We start from the raw sequence: 21,193 nt of genomic DNA on the forward strand, positions 1-21,193 counted from the left end.
TTCACCGTCTGGCGGATAAAAGGAGGGGGAAAAGGAGGGAGGGAAAAAAGAGAGGTGGCCGGATAGAGAGGATCCATTCCGGAGTGGATTAGCCCCGGGGCCGACCGTTGTTGGTACCTAACACGTATACACGCGTATTTATTAAATCGAGCACTAATCCCCGAAAACAGAGAGTCTGGCGTATTTCGGTGGACATGGGAGACGTTTTAAAAGAATCGAACCTATTTTCACATATATATATATATATATATATATATATATATATATACGTGTCCTTTTCTTGCATCGAGATTTTTCTCGATAAAGGATCCTAACCTCTTCTTCTTTCCCTCTTTAACGTTGTCTATCTAATTCGATACACGTTGATTTTAAGTTTAAAATAATCCAAGTAATTCATAATCGTATTTTCGAGAGCGAAAAGCGGTTGACTTCGAGACCGACCTAACCTAACTTCCATCTTCAACTTTTCTCAACCTTTTTTCCTCTCCTTTGATCCAACTTCGACTTGATAATTTATACGAATACGCATATTTTATAAGTAAGTTCAATCGCGCAACGATAACAACGATAACATCTGTTAACAAGAAAATGGATAAAAATTTCAAAAGGAGAATCGAGAGAGACGAGAGAAAACACCCCATTTATTATTCCTAACAATTTTTTTCTTATTTTTTCCAGGAATAAAAAATCCTCCTCTCAATTCGTTCCAATTATTCAACGTTAGAAGCGTTCGATCGCCCCTCCACTCGTCAATCCCAGGAGTGGTGGAACGTGGTGTGCTGCGGTAGTTCAACGAGCGTTTGTCGCGAGCCGCTAACGAGCAACCTCTCCCTCTCCCCCCTTCCCTTTTCCATCCAACCGTCTTCCCACCGCGAAGAGGGCGCTCCAGCTTATATAAGTCTTATAAAGAGCAAAGCGGCGGACCACACACATCCGATCCTATCTCGCGAGTGCCCACCTCTCTCGGTGCGTTGCGAATCTCTCTCTCTCTCTCTCCCTCGCACGCCGACCACTTTCAGAGATCACGGTAGATATCGCGATTTATTCATTTACTCTTCCTTCTCATCGATACCTCCCCTTCTTTTATTTATTCATTTTAGAATCGACGTTCAATTAGAATTATCTTAGATTATAAGGGAAGGAGTTCGATTCTTCGATCCTTGCTACGCGTTTCGAGAAATTGGTTACGTCTTTCTTGTAAATACTCACCCCGTTCTGAAGAAGGCGGATTGGCAGGACAGGCGGTAGCCGGGAACAGAGATCAGAATTTTAATTTAATTTTAGTAGGAGATTGAGTTTTTCAAAAGAAAAAAAAAGAAAAATAAATAAATATCTTGGCTTACCGAAGTTTCATTCACGCTCTTGATGTAATCCTTGTAGGTGCCAGCGATCAGCTTGACGATATTCTCGTCGCCGTGCTTGGCCGCCCAGTGCAACGCCGTCTGTAACACCGTCAACAACGTCAACCAACATCAACAACAAACAAGACGAGAACAATAAATCTCCTCCAACTTCGAGGGAATTATCCCTCCCCGAAATAAAAGCCGATTACAAGTCGATTCGAAGAACGGTAAAAATATTCCGCGAACGGCGGAAATTTACGACGAATATTTGGGAAAAATGGCGGGCGGAGGCCCGCTTGTAGACACGACGCGAGCAGCTGTAACGTATTTTCAGCCGGCGGTGAAATATTCGCGAATTAAGTGACGGGAGCGGGGTGGATGGATGGCGACGTCGGACACCACTCGAGATGGGGGAGGAGGGGAGGGGGGAGGGCACTTTGAGAGCGGTCGATCATCGACTAGGCGGATCCACGAAAGCTAGGAGGAGGAATCGAGGGATGTTTTTGACGAATTTTGGATTCGTGAAAAGGAAGAGTTACATTTGCGAAATGGAAGAATTAAGAAAAGGTGAGGCGACACTAGCGCCACGCGACTATTAACTAATGGTATCTTCAATTTGTTTATACGTATTTATGCGTTTGTTCAAGTACTTATCGATGATACTTTTTTTTGAGTATGTTTTTCTTATGCATTCTTCGAGTCACGAACGAAAGAACAGGATATTTTGGAAATTATTGGACTGGGAAGGAACTTCTTGGCTCTCGTCAGAGGAAAAAAGCGCTCTGGATTTCGAGAGTATAAAGTAATCCCTCGAAATTTTAGAACTTCGATTCTATTTCTAATCCTCGTTTTTATTCAATTGATAGAAGATCAAGAAAAAAATCACGAAAGCGCAAACCACGTATTTTCCTTCAAAAAAGAAGAAAAAAAAGAAAGATTTCAGACAATTATCCTTACTACACTTCCCCGATATATAAAGCTTGCATTCGGCTCGTATGAAGATCCGCCGACAATTCACCAACGAATTCGAAGGAGAGAGAGAGAGAGAGAGAGAAAACAAATTTCCACAACATTTTAATTCAAATCGGCGACGCGCGCGAGAGATGGAAATAACCAAAAAAAAAAAAAAAAAATGTTAAATAGCCGCGTTTTTTTAAATCCAAAACAGCAGCACGCGCCGAGAGTCGAGGCCGGGACGCGCGCGCGCGATCCTCCGTTTAAACGTTGAGTTATATCCGGTCTGGCTTGCTTTGACATCGAGAGTTCGTTCAAATAGCCCCGGCTATTTCCATATACCGGGTTATCCCCGACCCGGCTGGATTATTTCGAGCATATACGTTATTATTCTTTGCAAGTTAGCCGTGACGGCTCGTAAATTTAATGGCCGCGGGCAGGTCTCGCAAAAACGCGTGGACACGCGCGCGCCATTCGTCCGTCCGCGCTTAAATGTCGGTGTCGCGTGGAACCGCGTCGTATCACGACGACAGAGAGCGGCGTTGTCGATGCCCGGCTCCACGCGCGGCCCCCCTCCCTTCTCCAGCCACCCACGTTTCGTTAAACGTGTACGCGAAAATGGATTATTTCCTGGATAATCGAGCCACATCGCTGATTTTTCGTGTATAAACATACGTGTTACACGTTTCGGTGCAGGAGCATCAGGTGTTTTTGAAATTTGGAGAACGAGAGAGGAATATAAATAGTTAACTTCGTTAACTAACGTCTCGCAGGAGAATTTTTTAAATTAACGTGTTCGCTTTCGATATTTTTGAACTCTCATTATTTCATTTCTTGAAGTTCGTTGCACTCTACATCGAATAGAATTCCTCGTATACAACTAAATAATTTCCCTCGATTTATAAAAATCTATTATACACGTTTGTACCGAGTCTCACAATTTTAATAACCGATCTTCCTACATTTTACGTTCCCAGAAGAAAAGCCGACCGCAAGAAAGCGGATCCACGAAGCTTGGGAAAAAGGCGAGTCAAAAAAAAAAGAAGGAAAAAAGAAAAAAGAAGGAAAAACGAGATGTCCGTTGGCATAACATCCAGGAAGAAGCAGGATTATTCCTGGTTGTAGGGTTGTCCGCTAAGAGAGAAATATAGTATCCGCGTCAGGGGGATATAAGCAGCCGGCATGTATTTTAATTCCATAAAGTCCGCGTCCCGGGGGTGGATTAAAAATAGTGTCCAGGTCTCGAGATTCGCGCTGGGCCGTCACGGAGGGTCGGACTCCGCGTCCACCTGATCCACGAGGAGGGAGAGAGAGAGAGAGACAGAGAGCGCCCTCTACCTCGGCTGGACGAACCTCGTCCGCGCCGGTAGCGGTAGAGAGACAACTACTTGCAGGCCACCTCATTAGCGGCGGAAAAACTCATCCTAACGAGGCCACGTTACCTAATGACGCGCGCGCCATCTCTTCGTGTATGCCTATTTACCCCTTGGCCGTGTGTGTACGTGTGGCCACGTGTGGGGTGCACCTTGTGCGCCCACTGGCCCTGTACGCGCTCGCTCCACAGCGAGCAAATTAACGAGCGGACGCACCGTGGAGGATATACGACCTCCTGCTTGATATTAGAGGCACGTGGCGCCAATACCGATGCTCAACCCGCGTCGATCGAAATTCGAGATCGTTAAACGGTCGATAAACGATAGGTTTCTATTTTCGTTAAACGAGATTTGATCCAGCGAATAAAGTATTTAGAATCTTCGTCTCGTTTCTTTACGTCGATACGGTTGCATTCGTTATAATAAAATTATACAAGCGATGATTTATTCGGAGAGGGAGCGCGGTCGAGATTATGATCTACCGTGGATTATTACGCCAACAGTTCGCAATAGCGGGTTACGGAGGAGGATACAAGACCCGGCCGGACGAACAACGCGGTGACATCGGTATACACAACGGATGCGGGGATGCAGGTTCGAGGAAGAAGGCGCGATGAATCTCGTTTACGCGCGGCACAAAGGAACGTGGCGAATGCTGCTAATCAAGATTAGGATCGGACGCAGCGGCCGCGCTTGATCACTCTCGTGTTCGCGGAGGCGAGGACGAGGAGGAGGAGGAGGAGGAGGAGGAAGCAAGAATCCGGTGGTGAAATTACACGGGGAAGGGAGAAAATGAATTTTTACGGTAGCCAGCCGACTACCCTCTGAGAGAGGGGTCATCAACGCGGTCTCCTCTACGCCACGTTATAACGTTGCAGCGACCCGTCTACTTGCACAGCCTGCTAACGAAGTTTTATGAAGCGCGATAGCTACGCCATCCCGCCGACTTTGGCGCTCCTTAATTTGTGAACGCTGCGCGCGCATGCACACCGTCGACTGCCGCGAAAGAATGGTACTACGTCGGCCGACAACCGCGATATATCTTCGCCTCCTCTCTCTACTCGCGGTAGCCGTCTTCTTTAGTATCCACTTCGTCATGCGCGAGAAACCTCGATATCTGCCGATTTTTTCTTTTTTTTTTTTTTGGAATTTTTAATTCCATTAGTATCTTTCTCCATTTTAGACGCTTTGACAATCCTGACTATAATTTCGAAATTATAATATTATTGAGATCTCGTAAAAATTATTTTCATTCATGAAATTGCGTTAGATGATTCCAAGACTGTTCGTATTTATAAATTATATAGGAGAATAAAAATATTAGGAGAAACGCTAATGCATCGAGGTTCAAATAACCGTTAAATGATCCGTGTGAGAATAATCTTTCCACCAGTGTTGGGAGCAACGCTATCAAAAATATTCCAATAAAAACGGGGAAAAAAAGTCAACGTAACGAAACCTCTTCTTGCTCCCGCACCCAAGGTCACCTTATACGCGCGAAACTATGTACGAACCGTGGTGTGTGTATATACAGTTGTCTTCCTCCTCTGTGGATACTGATTAAGCCAGCCGGGAGAAGACTCGGCGAGGAGGGGGAGGGGGAGGAGGAGAAGGTCCTCTCGCCAGCAACAACGGCAGCCAGCTACCGCGGCCTCTGATGTATGCGAGCGATACAGATATCTCGTGGAAGGAATTTGCGTTGAATTAGCGTATAATCGGCGGGCCGATCTGCTCATACGGAATCCCGCTTACACGTGTCCCGAGAGCTGTATTCTCTGCGCGAACACAATATTTAGTGGCCGTCTCCTCTCCCTTTCGGCTCCCGTGGGACCTTTCCGCTGGTATGCCCGACCTCCGTTCGTCCAAATTTTTGCACCTGGGGAGGGGAGAGGAGGAAGGCAGGGAAATCCTCGCGGCAAGCTGATTAAAAGCGCCACTATCGCGCCGCGATCGGGCATTCCATATTAAGACTTGGCGATATTTGGTCGAAGCCAGGGGAGGGGATTTTTTTTTTTTTTTGACGTTAATCGGAATCCTCGAGGACGAAACGATACGTTCCAAATGTCAAAAGTATTCGATATATCAAACTCGATATTACAATATACTCGTCCATCTCTAAAAATTGTAAAACACTCATCCAAGTTTAACCTCCAAGATATTATTTGTCGTTCGAAACGAGGTCCATTCCCTTCCTCGAATCGAGGATACTTTCAAGATCCTCGAGAAGAAATATCGCGATGGCGGCCGATCAAGATACAAATTGACGCATCTGTGTGGGGACCGCTCCAACAGGCTGGTCCGCGAATAATCGGAGACGTCTTTGTTTCCCCGGAATCTTTGGAGGAACCGAGACCTCGCTCCCCTTAACTTGCTCCCTCATCTCGACGTGGAAGCCGGTTCCCCCCCCTCTCTCTCTCTCTCTCTCTCTCCGTTGTTCGTGGCCGTTCGCGGTGGGTCGTGGAGATCGTTTGTGGCGATTCGATCTCTCGAAAGTCGATTCCGGGAAATCGGGGAGGGGAGGGGAGGGGGGCGCTGGGCGCTGGGCGCGTGTCTTCCGACGGAGGGCGGAGGGGGAGGGGGGAGGAGGAAGGAAGAGGAGCGGAGAGGTGGAAGGAGTCTCCGGTCACGTGTACGGCGTCGAGATGTCAGATCTGTCGGGCGCGTGCTCGATGGCGCGTGTCCTCGCCTGTTGATCAGCTCGAGCGTTCGAGGCTGCCAAGATTCTCGAGATTCGATCCGTTAGTCACGGGTTTCCCCTTTCTTGGTCGAAAGGGGGGATTGATACGATTATATGAGAATTGGAGTTTGAACGTTTCTCTTTGATTCGAACAAAAGAAGTGATTTAAAAATAATAGCAAACTAATTCCAATATATTCGTGCTCCAACTTTCTCAAGCAGAACGAATTTCTTTTTCAGGATTAAAAAAAAGAGAAAAATAGAAATTGAGAATATTTCTATCTCATTTTGTTTGCCTAAAAACCGCAAGAGAGAAAAGAAAGAAAGGAAATTAACGGTATTGTATCTTTTTCTTAGAAATCACCAGATCCACAAGGAGGAAAAAAAGAAGAAGGGAAAAGTACGTACATAATCGAAAGAGAAATTTCTTAATTAACCGCCGCCGTATATTTCGGCGAGGAGATGGAAGAAAAACGGGACGGAGGAGGGCGATACATAGTTCTTTCTCGCGGCGCGGCGCTCGTTACACGGCCGAGCACGGTTGTTGCTTCCATCGCGGGCCTCTCTCGCGTTGTTCCCCGCGTTGAACGTCCGGGTAAGAGTGTTTTATTCCCTGCAATCGCGTCAAGGAGGTGTGTTGCCCCTTTAGAGGGAAAAAAAAGAAAAAAGGAGAGAAGAGAGAAACTTGGTGGCGTGCCAAGGATGCAGGAGGTGTCATTAGCATAGCGCGGAAGAGCCGTGCTTTATGATTTATCCGGCCCTTCTTTCTAGCCTCTTCTTTTCCCTCGTAATTCCAGTTGCACGCCGAGTAAACACGCAGATCTATGGAACTTCCAAACTCACAATCACAAATTCGTAAAGCGAAGAGACAATAGACGATTGAAATGTAAGGATAATTCGTGTACGGTTGATAAATCGAAAAATTGGCAATAAAGAAAAAGACAAAGCTATCCGGTTGTCTATGTACGTGCGATACAACATACCCATAATTTCTCCTCGATATTGGGCCGAGTGGAATCACGCTCAGAAACCGTTTCGCAACTGAGCGACACGCACCGATTGCACGACCGGCCACTTTTGATCTCTCGCACCGCGATCACAATGTTATCCGGCCCCCATCGAGCCTGCAATTTCAATCCAGCCAGATATCGAAACACCTATTACCGCTATTGCCCAGAAAATAATAAGATCCGCAAACGGATCGTGGAAACGAGGTGTAACCGGCTCGAAATCACTCGGGGCATCCGCTCAAACGAGCTGTGACCGAGGCAGATTTTTATCCCCCGTCTCGAGCTCTTTAATTCCATCGTCGATCGCCGGCCGAGATACAGCGCCTCCCCCTCCCCTCCCCATTATTCTCGCCACGATATTGGAAGAAGAATTATCGGACCTATCCGCGGAGTTGCGATGCGTGGAGTTGGAGAAAGAAAGTAATAATAATAATAATAATAAGCGAGATTCCTAACCTTCTGTTACTCTACTGCAGGGAAAGGAGAGGAAGCAGGATGCGCGGAGGGTGGGTCGATAACAGCAGCGAGCATCTTCCTGCGACAAACGGCGCCTCGATCCTCCTGTTTCCGGTCTCCCACGATCGCACGTGTGCAACAAACCCGTAAACCGAGATCATCGACGGTTCGACGAGCGTCGAAGCGAATCGGGCGTTTTCCAGGTTAACGGACGGCAGGCTGATGGCGATGCCTTGTCGCGTCGCGGATCGACGGAGCCACCTGCCGCGCAATTTCTGTCTCTCGCGATCCTCCTTCCTTTCCTACCCCTCCTTTCGCACCGAATTAAACCTGAAAACGATCACGAACGAGACACGATCGATAAGAGCGTGTGTATATGTATATATAAGCGATTAATCTGCGATAGGGGATATCCATCGATATCCTGGCAACTCGCCCGAACTCTTCGGCCAGCGTGGAGGATAGATTCCCTGGGTGTCTGGTGGTTTACGTGGATCACGTGGCCACCTCCTGAAGCGGAGTTTAAACGATTAACGCGGGCGGTTCGCCGCGAATAATCGATGTCCCTGCCCCTTTCCCTCCTTCGTTGTCCTCGGGCAAAGTTCTCGGATCCGGGCGCGGTATTTCACGGGGGATTACGCGGCTCGCGCGTTTTCGTTCGATCGGCGACCGACTCCCCGCCAATCTCTTTCGAATTATCGTGCTCGTTGTATCTTGGATGGAAATTTCCTTCCCTTCTCTTTTCTCTGTATATACTCTTTTCAAGTCCTTTAGCGGGATAATTGGCAAAGTGGTAAGTGTAAAATGCTAATTTTTTTCGCTCTTCCTTTTCTCTATTTTTTCTTTTTTTTTAAAGTTCTTTGTTCGTGATTATTGACAAAGTGAGTTGAAAACGGATTTTATTTATAATTTTGTTGATTTTGGTGGAGTTTCTTCTTCATTCTCCTTTTCCTCCATTGTTTTTTAAGTGCTTTATAAGTTATTCGTGATAATTGATAAAGTGACAAATTTAAGTTTAAGTTTAAAATGAATTTTATTTTTTTTCTTTTAAGTCCTTTATAACTTGTTCATGATAATTGACAAAGTTTAAGTTTAAAATGAATTTTACTTTTTTTTTTTGATTGTTTTTTTCCTCACTCTCCCTTTTCTCTATTTTTTTTTTAAAGTTCTTTGTTCGTAATAATTGACAAAGTGAGTTGAAAACGGATTTTATTTATAATTTTGTTGATTTTGGTGGAGTTTTTTTTCATTCTCCTTTTCCTCCATTGTTTTTTAAGTGCTTTATAAGTTATTCGTGATAATTGATAAAGTTTAAGATTAAAATGAATTGTATTTTCTTTCTTTTCAATTTTTTGTAAATTGTTCGTGATAATTGACAGAATGATAAGTTTAAAATGAATTGTATTTTCTTTCTTTTAAGTTCTTTGTAGGTTGCTCGTGATAATTGACAAAGTGAGCTGAAAATGAGTTTTATTTATAATTTTTTTGATGGTTTTTTTTTTTCATTCTCCTTTTCCTCCATTTTAAATCCTTTATAATCCTTTATAAGTTGTTTCTTTATAACTTATAAGTGACAAATTTAAGTTTAAGTTTAAAATGAATTTTATTTTTTTTCTTTTAAGTCCTTTATAACTTGTTCATGATAATTGACAAAGTTTAAGTTTAAAATGAATTTTACTTTTTCTTAATTGTTTTTTTCACTCTTCCTTTTCTTTATTTTTTTAAAGTTCTTTATTCATGATAATAAAGTTCTTTATTCATGACAAAGTGAGTTGAAAACGGATTTTATTTATAATTTTGTTGATTTTGGTGGAGTTTCTTCTTCATTCTCCTTTTCCTTCATTTTTTTTAAGTTGTTCTTTATAAGTTGTTCGTGATAATTGAGAGAATTATAATTTTAAAATGGATTTTATTTATAATTTTGTTGATTTTGGTGGAGTTTCTTCTTCATTCTCCTTTTCCTCCATTGTTTTTTAAGTGCTTTATAAGTTATTCGTGATAATTGATAAAGTTTAAGATTAAAATTTGCAGATCGCTCGTGATAATTGACAAAGTGATAAGTATAAAATGGATTACACGAGTTTCTCGACTCGTTCCATCCTGTGTATTCTTTAACAAGACTTTGGTATCGATGGAAAAATTTTTAGGAGCCAACTATGCACGAGGCTTTGCACAGCTTACATAAATAGACAGAGGGAGGCGTTTTGTTGCCAGTAGAAGTTTGGCATCGCTGTTATCGCGACTTTCGCGATCGATCTTGGAATTCTTTTCCTTTTTGGCTCGGCCTTTTTCAAGCCAAGTCGCTTTGTGTCGCTTTTCATCGACCTCGCGTCTGCCGGACGACAGATAAACCCGCCACGATCCGATCGGTTATCAACCGATGGAAATAACCGATACAGAGCGCTGCACTCCCATTGTTCTAAACTTTTTCCATACACACACACACATATATATACATATCTTTTATCAATTTCGACTCGAATACATCTATTTACATCGAACCCAATTTTTTGACAATCTTCCTTCACCATCCCCTTAGATTTCGAATGAAACGAAACGAAAGGGAGAAAGAATGTAACGTTCCTCCATCGTCTTCTTTTCCAAAAAAATACCCGAAAACTTCATCCCTCTCGAGGGAGGGAGTCGATACGATACGATTAATAACAGCGTCATCGTGGATCATTCGGATCACTTCCTGGACGACACTTGGACAAGCCCTGGACAAGCGTGGTTCGATACACCCTTCCCTCCTGTATCCGGCTAATTTCCAACATTTGCATGCCGATACAAGGATAGGGAGCGGTTTCAGTTTCGCCACGGCGATCCAATCATGTAAATCGGGGGTGGGGGTGGCGTTATTAGTGGCGGCGATCGAACTCCTCCTGGATAGGATAGGGAAGAGAGGAAGGGAGAGAGAGAGAGAGGAAGAGGAAGAGCGTCCAACTAATCCAGGGTTTACCTAATCGCCTGCACCCCTCCTCCTCCTCCTCCGCCCAAGCGCGATTCCGCTCGTTCGCAAAGCGGCTTACCCTTGCAACCAACCCGACCCTCTCTCGGGGAATTTCGCTCTGGCTCCTTGATTCTTAGTATATCGAGTTGTCTTTTTCTTTCTTTTATCATCAAAATGCAAAATTCAACGTTTGATTTTAATCCTTTGGGGTTGTTGGAGTATATGATTACGATGATTCTTAAGTTGTTTTCAAGTTATTTTAAGTTTCGGGTGTTTTTTCTTTTTCTTTATTTTTATTTTAAAAAATTAATTTTAATTCCAGGGAATGGTAACGCTCGCTTTTCCTCGATTACTTTGGATGCTTCAAGTTGCTTCAAATGTTTGTATTTTTGTAAAATTTTCTCTAATTTCAAGTCGTTATTATGCTATCTATTCAAGTTTCACGAATTCGTGAAATTTTACGTAAAATTATAAATTTCTAAAATCACGTTCTTCTCTAGAATGTGTTACTGGTACTCTCAATTTTTTATATAAAAACAGCTATAACAGCTTTATAACTCTTCAATTCTTGACGTTACAAATCCTTCTTTTATTTTCATCGAATATTCCATTGCCTTTTTTCATCTGGTTCAATGGAATAAACGTTCTTAAAAAATCCTCCAAAATCATGTTACTATCAAACAATTTTTTTCTCGCGTTATCGAGACCAGAATGCATCTTAAAATTCGAAGCGAGCCCCCCAAAAAGCGTTCCAGATCTACGTTTTTCAAAGATTTTTAGCGAAATTTCGCAAACAGGTACGATCACACGATGAATCACGATGCATTTCCGTATCACAATGCAACGAGTGTCCAGCTGACGGATATTTTGGAGGGAAGGACGGTGCAACGGTTCGAATAAATCGCGATCTTGGTCGTTGCGAGGTTGATTCATAAGGTACCAGCCCAGTTGGCATCGGCCAACCGCAATTTGTTCGGAGGATGGATCGTTGCACGATCCATGCCGGCTTTCCTCGTGTCGACGGTTCCTGTCCCTCCGCTACTTGAAAAGAAACGTTTCCACGTGATTGAGAATCGCGACGGAATTAGACGAAATCGCATTTCCAAGATTAAGGCTTGGCCCGGGCTTAATTCATTAATGTTAAAAATTAATCAATCTCTCTCAAACGAGAGATTAGGACGAGTAAATATAGTCGTTGTACGTAATTGCATCTAAATTTTTCTTCCGTCTATATATTCGTTTCCTTGGATTGCGCATGAGAAAGTTATCGCGAATTCGTTCGATCGAGACGGTGCACGATCTGTAAATCACCGGATAAATTCTGTTCGAGGTAACGATTATCCTATAAATTGAATTATAATCACTTTCTTTTATTTAATATTCCAAATATAGCAAGAAAATCCAAACGCGAAGTGTAAATAATTTCTCTGTGATCTGGGGTCCAAGAACCAATTCACTAGATAAATTCTGCTCGAAATAACCACGTATCGTTCTATGTAGTCTATATAAATTGAATTGCAATCATTTTTTTTTAAATTCAAATATTAAAAAATCCAAATATCTAAAGATCTAGAATCGAATCAATTTATTTTATCTAGAAATCACTAAATAAATTACATAAATAAACAAATGTACATCCATTTCTCTATGATCTAGAGTCTAAGAACCAATTTCTTTTGTCTAGAAATCACTAGATAAATTCTGTTCGAAATAACCAAGTATCATTTTATATATTCTATATAAATTGAATTACAATCTTTTACTTTTTTTTAAATTCAAATATTAAAAAAAATCCAAATATCTAAAGCCTCCATCCTTTGTTTCACGCAAACTGTACATCCATTTCCCTATAATCTAGAATCGAATTAATTTATTTTATCTAGAAATCACTAGATAAATTATATAATAACTACGAAATGTAGTTATTATATAGTGTATATAGTGTAGTTATTATATAGTATATAAATGTAGTTCTCTATGATCTAAAGTCCAAGAATCAATTCCTTTTGTCTAGAAATCACTAGATAAATTATATAATAACTACGTAAATAACTACGAAATCCATTTATATCCATTTTTCTATGATTTAGAATCCAAGAACCGATTCCTTTTGTCTAGAGATCACTAGATAAATTCTGTTCGAAACAACCACGTATCTTTCCACGTATAAATTGAATTGCAATCGCTTTTTTCTAAATCTTCCAAATATTAAAAAAATCTAAAGCCTCCGTTCCCGTTTCACGCGAACTGTACATCCATTTCCCTATGACCTAGAATCCAGCCAATTTAAATTCTGTCCTTTAAATAACCACGTATCCCATATAAATTGAATTACAATCACTTTTTTTTTTAATCTTCCAAATATATTAAAAAAATCCAAACATCCTTTGTCCCACGCGAAGCGTACATCCATTTCCCTATGATCTACAGTCGCTTTGGTTCCGGAAAAATGGTTGAGTGAGAGAGAGAGAGAGAAGAAGAGAGAGAGATAGATAGAGGTCGACGATTGTCGGAACGATATTGAATCGTTCCCTCGTGTCGAGGGCCACGGATATATTTCATAGACGATATATGCGACAAAAGAAGGAAACCCTCTCTCTCTCTCTCTCTGAGAGATTAGTATGCTCGTATCTGCATGCCGCAAGATCGTATCTCCGTTGACCGCGGCCCTTTGTGGCTTTTTGTTTGCGCTGCGTATACGTATTTATGGTGACCGTCCACTTCTCCTCTTTCTGTCTCCCTCCGCCGCCATCGCTCTCGCCGCCTTTTTTCACCTCCCTCCTCCTCCTCCTCCTTCCTTTTCTCATCTTCCTTGTTCGCCGTTCTTCACCCGTAAGAGGGCCTCTACGAGCCTCTTCGAGTTTGGATGATTTGCTTTGTACCTTTGCCCATCTCTTTCAATTTACCTTCTTTTCTTTCCCACCACTTGTTCTATTCTATATTTTTGGAGGAGGAGAGGGAAGGGGAAGAGAAAGAGAGAGTACTCGTCGCTCAGTATGTGGATTTTGGGAATTCGAGAGACCGAACAAAGTTTTGCTGTTGTTTGTATCGAGCAGCTTGCATTTTATGGGAGTAAAGATGTGTGTAAAAAGAGGGTTGTGAGAGGGTTTGAGAAATGAAGGAATAGAATAGAAAAATTGAAGATTGGATTATTGGAAATTTGTACAGTTTTGTAATTAGAAAAACCTTAAATTTCGTCCACCACTTATTTTATTTTGTATTTTTCTCAGAGGAAGAGAAATTGTATTCCTCGTTCTTAATGATATATGGAATTTTGGGATGTTCCAATGCAAGTTTTCAGTGAAAGATTTTGAGTAATGAAGGAATAGAATGGAACGTGTGTTGAAAAATGATTGAATTATTATAGTTTTGTATCTGATCTTTCAATTTAATCATTTAATTTTTGATATCATATCAATGAGAAGTACATACATTTTTTCTTTCAAACCATTAGAAAGAAACTTTAGAAAAACTTGATTCATCCACTACTTGTTTTATTCTGAATTTTTATCAGAGAAACAAGAAAAATTCTTCTTAATAATATATGAAATTTTGGACTGTTCCAGTGCAAATTGAGTTTTGAATTGAAATGATTAGTAAAGTTTGGAACGCTTTGTTGAAAAATGATGAAATCCGAGATTGGATATATTCTTTAAACAGAATTGAGTGAAGAAAGAAATTACACTTTTGCAATTTTCCCATCATACGATAACGATTCCTTCTTCAAAGAACTAGAAAGAAACTTGCAAACAAAAATAATCCTTAAAATACAATTCCTCTTCAAATCGAGCCTTCCACGTTTTGTATTTTCTATTTTCAGCAGAAGGAGAGATTACACTCGTCGTTCTTGATTATATATAAAAATTTTGACAACTTTTAACCTTGAAAAGTTAGGCGAGAAATACAAAAATACTCTCACCAAAAAAAAAAAAAAGGAAAGAAAAAAGGGAGCTCGGAGGAAATTTTAATTGAAGGCTGTCCAAATGGCAATTAAGAAGGGAGGGGCGGCGCCGCAAATGGCGGAATTCAGAGGCGGACGACATCCGTCGCCTTGGCGCACCCCCTAATCCCTCCAGTGTACCAATTACCTCGTCCATTTTGGCCGCGGTTCATGCAAATTGGATTTCGGTTGCGGGGGAGGACAGCAGGGGCTTTGTCCTCGTTCGCTCGAACCGTGAGGATTGAATGTCGCGCGACCGGAAACGGACCTCTGCACCCCGGAAGATAACCATCATCACATCGGAGAGTTAAACGACCCGGACAATCTTTCTTTCTCCCTTTCTCTTTCCTTTTTCAAGGTGAACGAAGCAACTTATTGGAGATGGCCAATTTGGCCGATAATAGACGCGATTTCCTTTTCGAATCGGTCCAAATTTTCCCCCAACCGGAGTCTAAACGTGGAGACTGTCTGTCCGTTTCGTAAAGAAAAAGCGTTGGGCTTGTTACGCTAATTCCATTCCCTTTTTTTCCAGGTTTTCCACGAAGAAACGAGTAATCGGAGAAAGTTGCAAATTAATAATTTTTCCCCTAGGAAGGGCGAGAGGTATTTCAGAAATTTTCCTATTAAACCACGTTTCGATCCTTCCTATCGTTGCCTCATTACGATTTCAAACGAATTCGAGAGTGGAAAGTAAAGAAAGAAAAGAGCGAAAAAAACCTTTTTCGACGCTTAAAAAAAGAGAGAGAGAGAGTCGAAGGGTGCATGGTAATGCGCCTCGGCATGGGAAACGCGGAGGATGGCTGGTTTCTCTGGGAAAGGAAAAGAACGATTATGTAAAGATGAACTTTTTGTGGCAATCTTTGCGTCAATTAAATTAAACCGCGATCGCGTCCGGGCCCTGAGGTTCGATCGAAGCACGAATCGTTCCCACGAAGAAGAAACGTATTAAAGATACGTATCGTGAGGGAGGTAAATTGGATGGATGCAAGTACGAACGTGATCTTTCCGAAAAACCCTGCAAAATATCCCGGGGAAAAGTTTATGATTCGAAATACTCGAGCCATCAACATCAATCGAGATCCGAGAAATGTTGGTAATCGCTAGGGACATATCTAGGGACATTTTCACTTCAATCCCTTTTTCTTCAATTTTGCCAACCTCTTGATATCCCAAAATGCCTATCAAAATACCAGAAACAATCTTATCCATCTCTTCTTTCTCTCCTAATTTCAATGCCCAAAAATATTACGAGAGCAGAAAATTTCCCACCAGTTTGGAAAAAGCTCGTGGGAGGTCGCAGCCGGAGGTCGTTAAGATTCCCGATCCATCGGGCCAGCATTGGGGAAGCGCGGGCACCAAGAGCCTCTCTCCACGTAATACACCAAACTCCAGGAAATCGACGACGCTATGTTTAAACTCTGAAAGACGCGTGAGAGAGAGAGAGAGAGAGAGAGAGAGAGAGAGAGAGAGAGAGAGAGAGAGACTTTGTGAATCACACGACGACGGTCGATTGGTAGTCGGTCGCCACACGATAGTCGTCGGGCAAGCGAGATGTCGAAGGCGCGAACGTATGCGTCGTCGAATTCTATTATTCTTTAGACGCTGGTCACAGGTGGGCGCGCCACTCGCATACGCAACAATCGTGCCGCATTTAAACGCAATTACCTTGCTGCCGTGCAGACGTGCGTGAAATCACGATTTCAACCGCCTGCCCGCCGCTTGTCACCCGCGCGAGAACGGCTCCCTCCTTTCCGATTTTATCGGAGGCGAAAATTTGATTCGAGCGTGGTAAAAAAAAGTATACACGTTCGTGGATAAGATGGAAAAAGAAAAAAGGAAAACGACCTCAGGAAAAGCAAAATAACACCCGTTCGAGGTAAAATTAACGAAACGAATTTCTCTCCTTGCTTCCGTCCATCCTTGATCGTCGTTGAATAAGAATAAAAGAGAGAGAAGGAAAAACAAGGTGTACGCGCGCGTGCACACGCGAGATCCGCGCGCAGGCGCTGGCCGGGAAGGAAGGGGAGGGGAGGGAGCAGAGGGGTCAGGTACAGATTTTTGCGGGCAGCTCGAGCGTTGGACAGCTGGCGTGCGGTAACCCGCTTCGGCCGCAGCTCTGCGTCGGTCGTGCATCACCGGCCACCGTATTAACCCCAAGCCCCCGACCACCACCACAGGCCGCAGAATACGCGGTCCATGGTGCCCCGTATGTCCCCACTCCCTCCCCATTCCTGTACACGGTTGTTTCCGTCGTTCGCGTTGGCACGCCTGGGCGCCCAATCTCTCTGTCTTTCTTTCCTCCTCGGTCGGTACCACTGCCGCCTACTTTATCGGCCATAATTGCTTCCACGTCGTGACCCCTCTCGTTGCTTTCTTTCTCTCCTCCCCTTGATTTTAGCTTTAAGTTTCGAGCTTCGAGCTTCGAGCTTCGTTCCCTCGATTTGAATTAAACTCGATTGAGTCTTTCTCCTCCTTTTTCCTTTTTCTTCTTATTCGACTTCACAGTCGATCCTTCTTCCGTACTTGAAGTTTTCAGTTTGTCTCTTCAGTTTGCTTCGCACCGAGTTTATTGAATTTAATTTATTTATCTGTTGTTATATCTGTTATTTTTCCTTTGAATCCACTCGCAAGTGTTTGTATCCATTCTCGCGCAACGAACGTTTCAACATCGATAAAGGAAAACGGTAAATGGCTCGGCATTTAACGCGCAGCGTTGTCGGTTCGAAACTATTGGGCTCGGATATTCTGCGGTTTCGATCGTTTTTGCCCCCGCCCCCCTCCTTTCCTTCTCTCGCTATACATATATATGTATATATGTCGAACGAATACACCTGCACTACACGGCCACCCACGATTGGCGAATCGGTGGCCGGAGCGTGGAAATTTGCTCGTCCATTTATTCCCCTCTCTTGTTTCATTTTAAAGGAAATATTGTGAAGGATCGCAGGATCATCGAAATGATTCAAGAATTCTAGATTTTTTTAAGATTTTACAGGTAGAGAATATATTTTCTCTGCTAATTCGGAATGTTTTTCCTTTTTTTTTCTTTTTTCTTTTTTTTAAACAGAGAAAAAGAATTACACAGATTGACGAAGAAGTCTAAAAAAATAAGAATCCTCCAATTCGAAAATTAAAAAATAAAATCTAATATCAAATATTTACCAAGAATCTCGAGAATACAATTCGGTAAATTTTTCAAAAGAAGGAAAAACAGGCTCTCGTTCAGACGTTCCCCGTTCTTCCAATTGCGAAATTTAATCCCGCGGTCGATTCGAGAGAGGGATCATCATCGATGGTGATCAGCCACGCGAGCGACAAACGAATAAATCACGTACAGACGAGAGAGGACTCGTTTCCAAAATGGATGCGTGTCGCTATACAAGCAATATCCCTGATAATGACAGGTTACGCGCGACGATACACGAACTTCGGTGTACGAACCGGCTACCAGGAAATGTCCCGCGAAGTTAAGTACCGTGGAACAAGTCCGCTCGTTTGCTCCGTTATTAGTAGCCGCGCGTATAGAAAGAGAAAGAGAGAAAGAGAGAGAGAGAGAGACGAAGATACGAAGATGGCGGATTAAAGCCCTCCCCTCGCACCTTTCCACGCTCCGTCGATAAAAAAACTTGCGTTTCTTTCATTTTGTACCCGGGCGAGGATAGAGATACGTGTCTCTTTCGTTTGTCGTTGTATCAAGGTCATTTACGGTATGAAATTTTTCGCCAGATGCGTGTATTTTTTTGTATCTTGAGGATGAAAAAAGAAAAAAAGAGAGTACGTTCGAATATATTACGACGTCGAAATGTGATTTCGAGTCGATCGAGAAAATGTCATTAATGTATGGGATTAATGGTATCGAGTGAAACAGGCTTTAAACGTCACGTTCGATGTCGAAACGTGTAATCATTTCTCGGTTGGTCCCCCCGTTCGACGAGATGGACTCGTCGACAGCTTCGTTTAATTACATTTTACGTTTCTTTTTTTCTCTCTCTTTCTCTCTCTCCCGTCGAATTTCTCGGTATTCCTTCGGAGATTGCCCTCGTGAAGTTCGTTAAATACGATGTTATTTACTTGTTCGTAACGAGATTGTGTTTACCGATACGTATTTGTTTTTTTTTTATGGATATTGGCGAGCGAAAAAAAAAATTGCAAAAAAAGGAGAGAGAGAGAGAGAGAGACACCGACCTTTGATTAAGTCATGATAAAAGTGTAATTTAAGAGTACGAAAATTAAGGAGGGAAGTGTAATATGAGAGTAGGGAGCGGCATCGTGATTGCTATAATGAGACGTTGACACTATAGTGCTACCATACCTGGACAACAGGATTTAATCTTATTTAACAAAAAAAAAAAAAAGAAGAAGAAAAAAAAGAGTACGAGAGTAAAAATTTTCCCAAATCTCGTTAATCTTTTAAATAGTTTCCTAGCACGAACCGTTAACAGTGCAGCCAACCTAATTCTAATTCTTCACGTTGGAAGCAATTTAAAGAGACGCCTGTACGTATGCAACCGCGTACACATATCATGCCATAATGTACTTTCCCATCCGATCCGAGTGCTTCTCGCGAATTTTAAAATAAAATTAAAACGTGAAAATTACCGAATAAAAATCGAAATTAATCTCGATTCCTTCCTCGATTATCTCTGTGACGAGTATTAATTAATTCTACGTCGATTTTCGAGAGGCGCGGATTCATAGATGTACAGGATGGATCGATCGACAGGCTCTGAACGGACGGGATGGAACGAGCCAGCACGAGCTCATATTCCACATAATGAGGGCGGCAGCAACATCAGACAGGCCGACACGGCCGGGTAATTGAAACCTACCGAGCTAACCTACCGTTCCTCTCCCACTCCTCACTCCCTCTCCCCCCGCCCCTCCTCCCACCCGTGCAAAAACGGAACTGCGTGCTCTCCGCGGAAATCGGACCCCGAACTTGGAAGCAACGCGAGATCCAACGTCGTAGAATCGTTTATGTACCGTCGGTAAAGTCGAATCGGCCTCGATCCACTGGTAATTGGATCGTTTCGAGAAAATTGCTCGAATTTTGGTACGGCATGGTATTTTGCGATCGTTCCCTCGAATTCACGGAAACATCGAATAATTTGTAATCTCCGAGAATATTAAAATGTGTATATATATATATATACTGTAGTTTTCCAATTGCAGTTATATCGAATAATAAATCAATGCTGCCAACATTAATGTGAATTTATGAAACTTGACGATTCCAAACTTTTAGCGTACACGCGACGTGACTTTAGCCGTTTGAACCGACGTGATCGGGAAAGTTGAGTGAAAATATTAGTGGATAGGAAGAGATCATTAGCTAGGTTAGATAAGCATGGATCGAGTGTAATGTTAAGGGGCGTAAATGATGATCTCTCGCGAAAAGAATTAAGTAACTGAATGTTTCGTTTCATCTTATCGGCCGATCTTAATCGACATCGCGGTGCAACGCGAAATACCGAATACCAGGAATATATTACACGTATATTATTACATTTATAGATGTATCAAACGATCCCTCGCTTCGACACGAAACTCGTCGATTACGCAACTGGATAAAGAACACGGCGTACAAATAGCGTTTTTATCCTTATCATCTTGAGGATTTTTCAATCCTCAGACTTGGTTCAGATGTCTAACCAACAATTCGTTTGTTAACTAATTATTCAATCGTTAAAAAAATTCTACCAAAATATTCAAAAAAGAAAAAAGAATACACGAGATTCGATAATCTTTATCTGTCAAAATAAAAAGCAGAGCACAAAAACATCGATTACTTACATACTGCAGCGATCGAGCAGCGGGCACGTGAAACGGCCATCCATCCATCCGTCCATCCGTCCGTCCGTTCGTTCGTTCGTCCCGTGCACGAGAGAGGGCGTGTACGGTGGCATCATGAAACAGAGAGAGAGAGAGAAAAAAAGACCAACGAAATTAACAAGCAATCATCATCAAGGGACATCGAGTCCCTACTTATATATAAAAGAGACATTCAACTCGAATAAAACGATCGACTGCTGTGTGTCCACAGCGGCGAGTGTCGTTAGCCGACGGGTTGAAAGGGGCTCGTGGGTATATAATAATCAGAGGCGGACGAAACGTTGACAGGCGGCAATCGAGGATTACGTACGGATACGATACGAGCCGCTATTAACGTCACTTTTTTTCGCCGCGAGCATGAATAGTGCGCGGCTATTCGACACGAACGGCTCGCGTGGAAAACGTTGGAGGGAATTTCCAAGGCAAAGTAGGGAAGAGGAGCGCCTCGATCCGTCACGATCAAACGGTACCTGTGATTTAATTGTCGTTCGAGAAATAGAGGTCGCTGCTCGACCCAGTTATCATTTTTGCCTTTTTTCCAGATCGTATCTCTCTCTTCTTTTTCTCATATCAACATTTATACGCAAGATTTCGATTCCTCGCAGTTAATGTCTATTCTAATAGTAATTATATTTTTTTTTAATCCGCATATAAGAAAA

General features: G+C 42.5%; 1 protein-coding gene across 4 annotated transcripts in view; it reads right to left on the reverse strand.

Moving 5' to 3' along the window:
• The window catches only part of LOC107998559 (ankyrin repeat domain-containing protein SOWAHB), a 124,913-nt gene that overhangs the window by 13,268 nt on the left and 90,452 nt on the right, over positions 1 to 21,193 (reverse strand). For all 4 annotated transcript variants that reach the window (XM_062081306.1, XM_062081305.1, XM_062081308.1 and 1 more), the window contains exon 7: positions 1,344 to 1,442. In XM_062081306.1, the coding sequence (XP_061937290.1) occupies positions 1,344 to 1,442 (99 nt within the window). The remainder of the gene's footprint in view (positions 1 to 1,343; positions 1,443 to 21,193) is intronic.

This window comes from Apis cerana, linkage group LG11 (genome assembly GCF_029169275.1).
Source record: "Apis cerana isolate GH-2021 linkage group LG11, AcerK_1.0, whole genome shotgun sequence".
NCBI classification, from domain to species: domain Eukaryota; kingdom Metazoa; phylum Arthropoda; class Insecta; order Hymenoptera; family Apidae; genus Apis; species Apis cerana.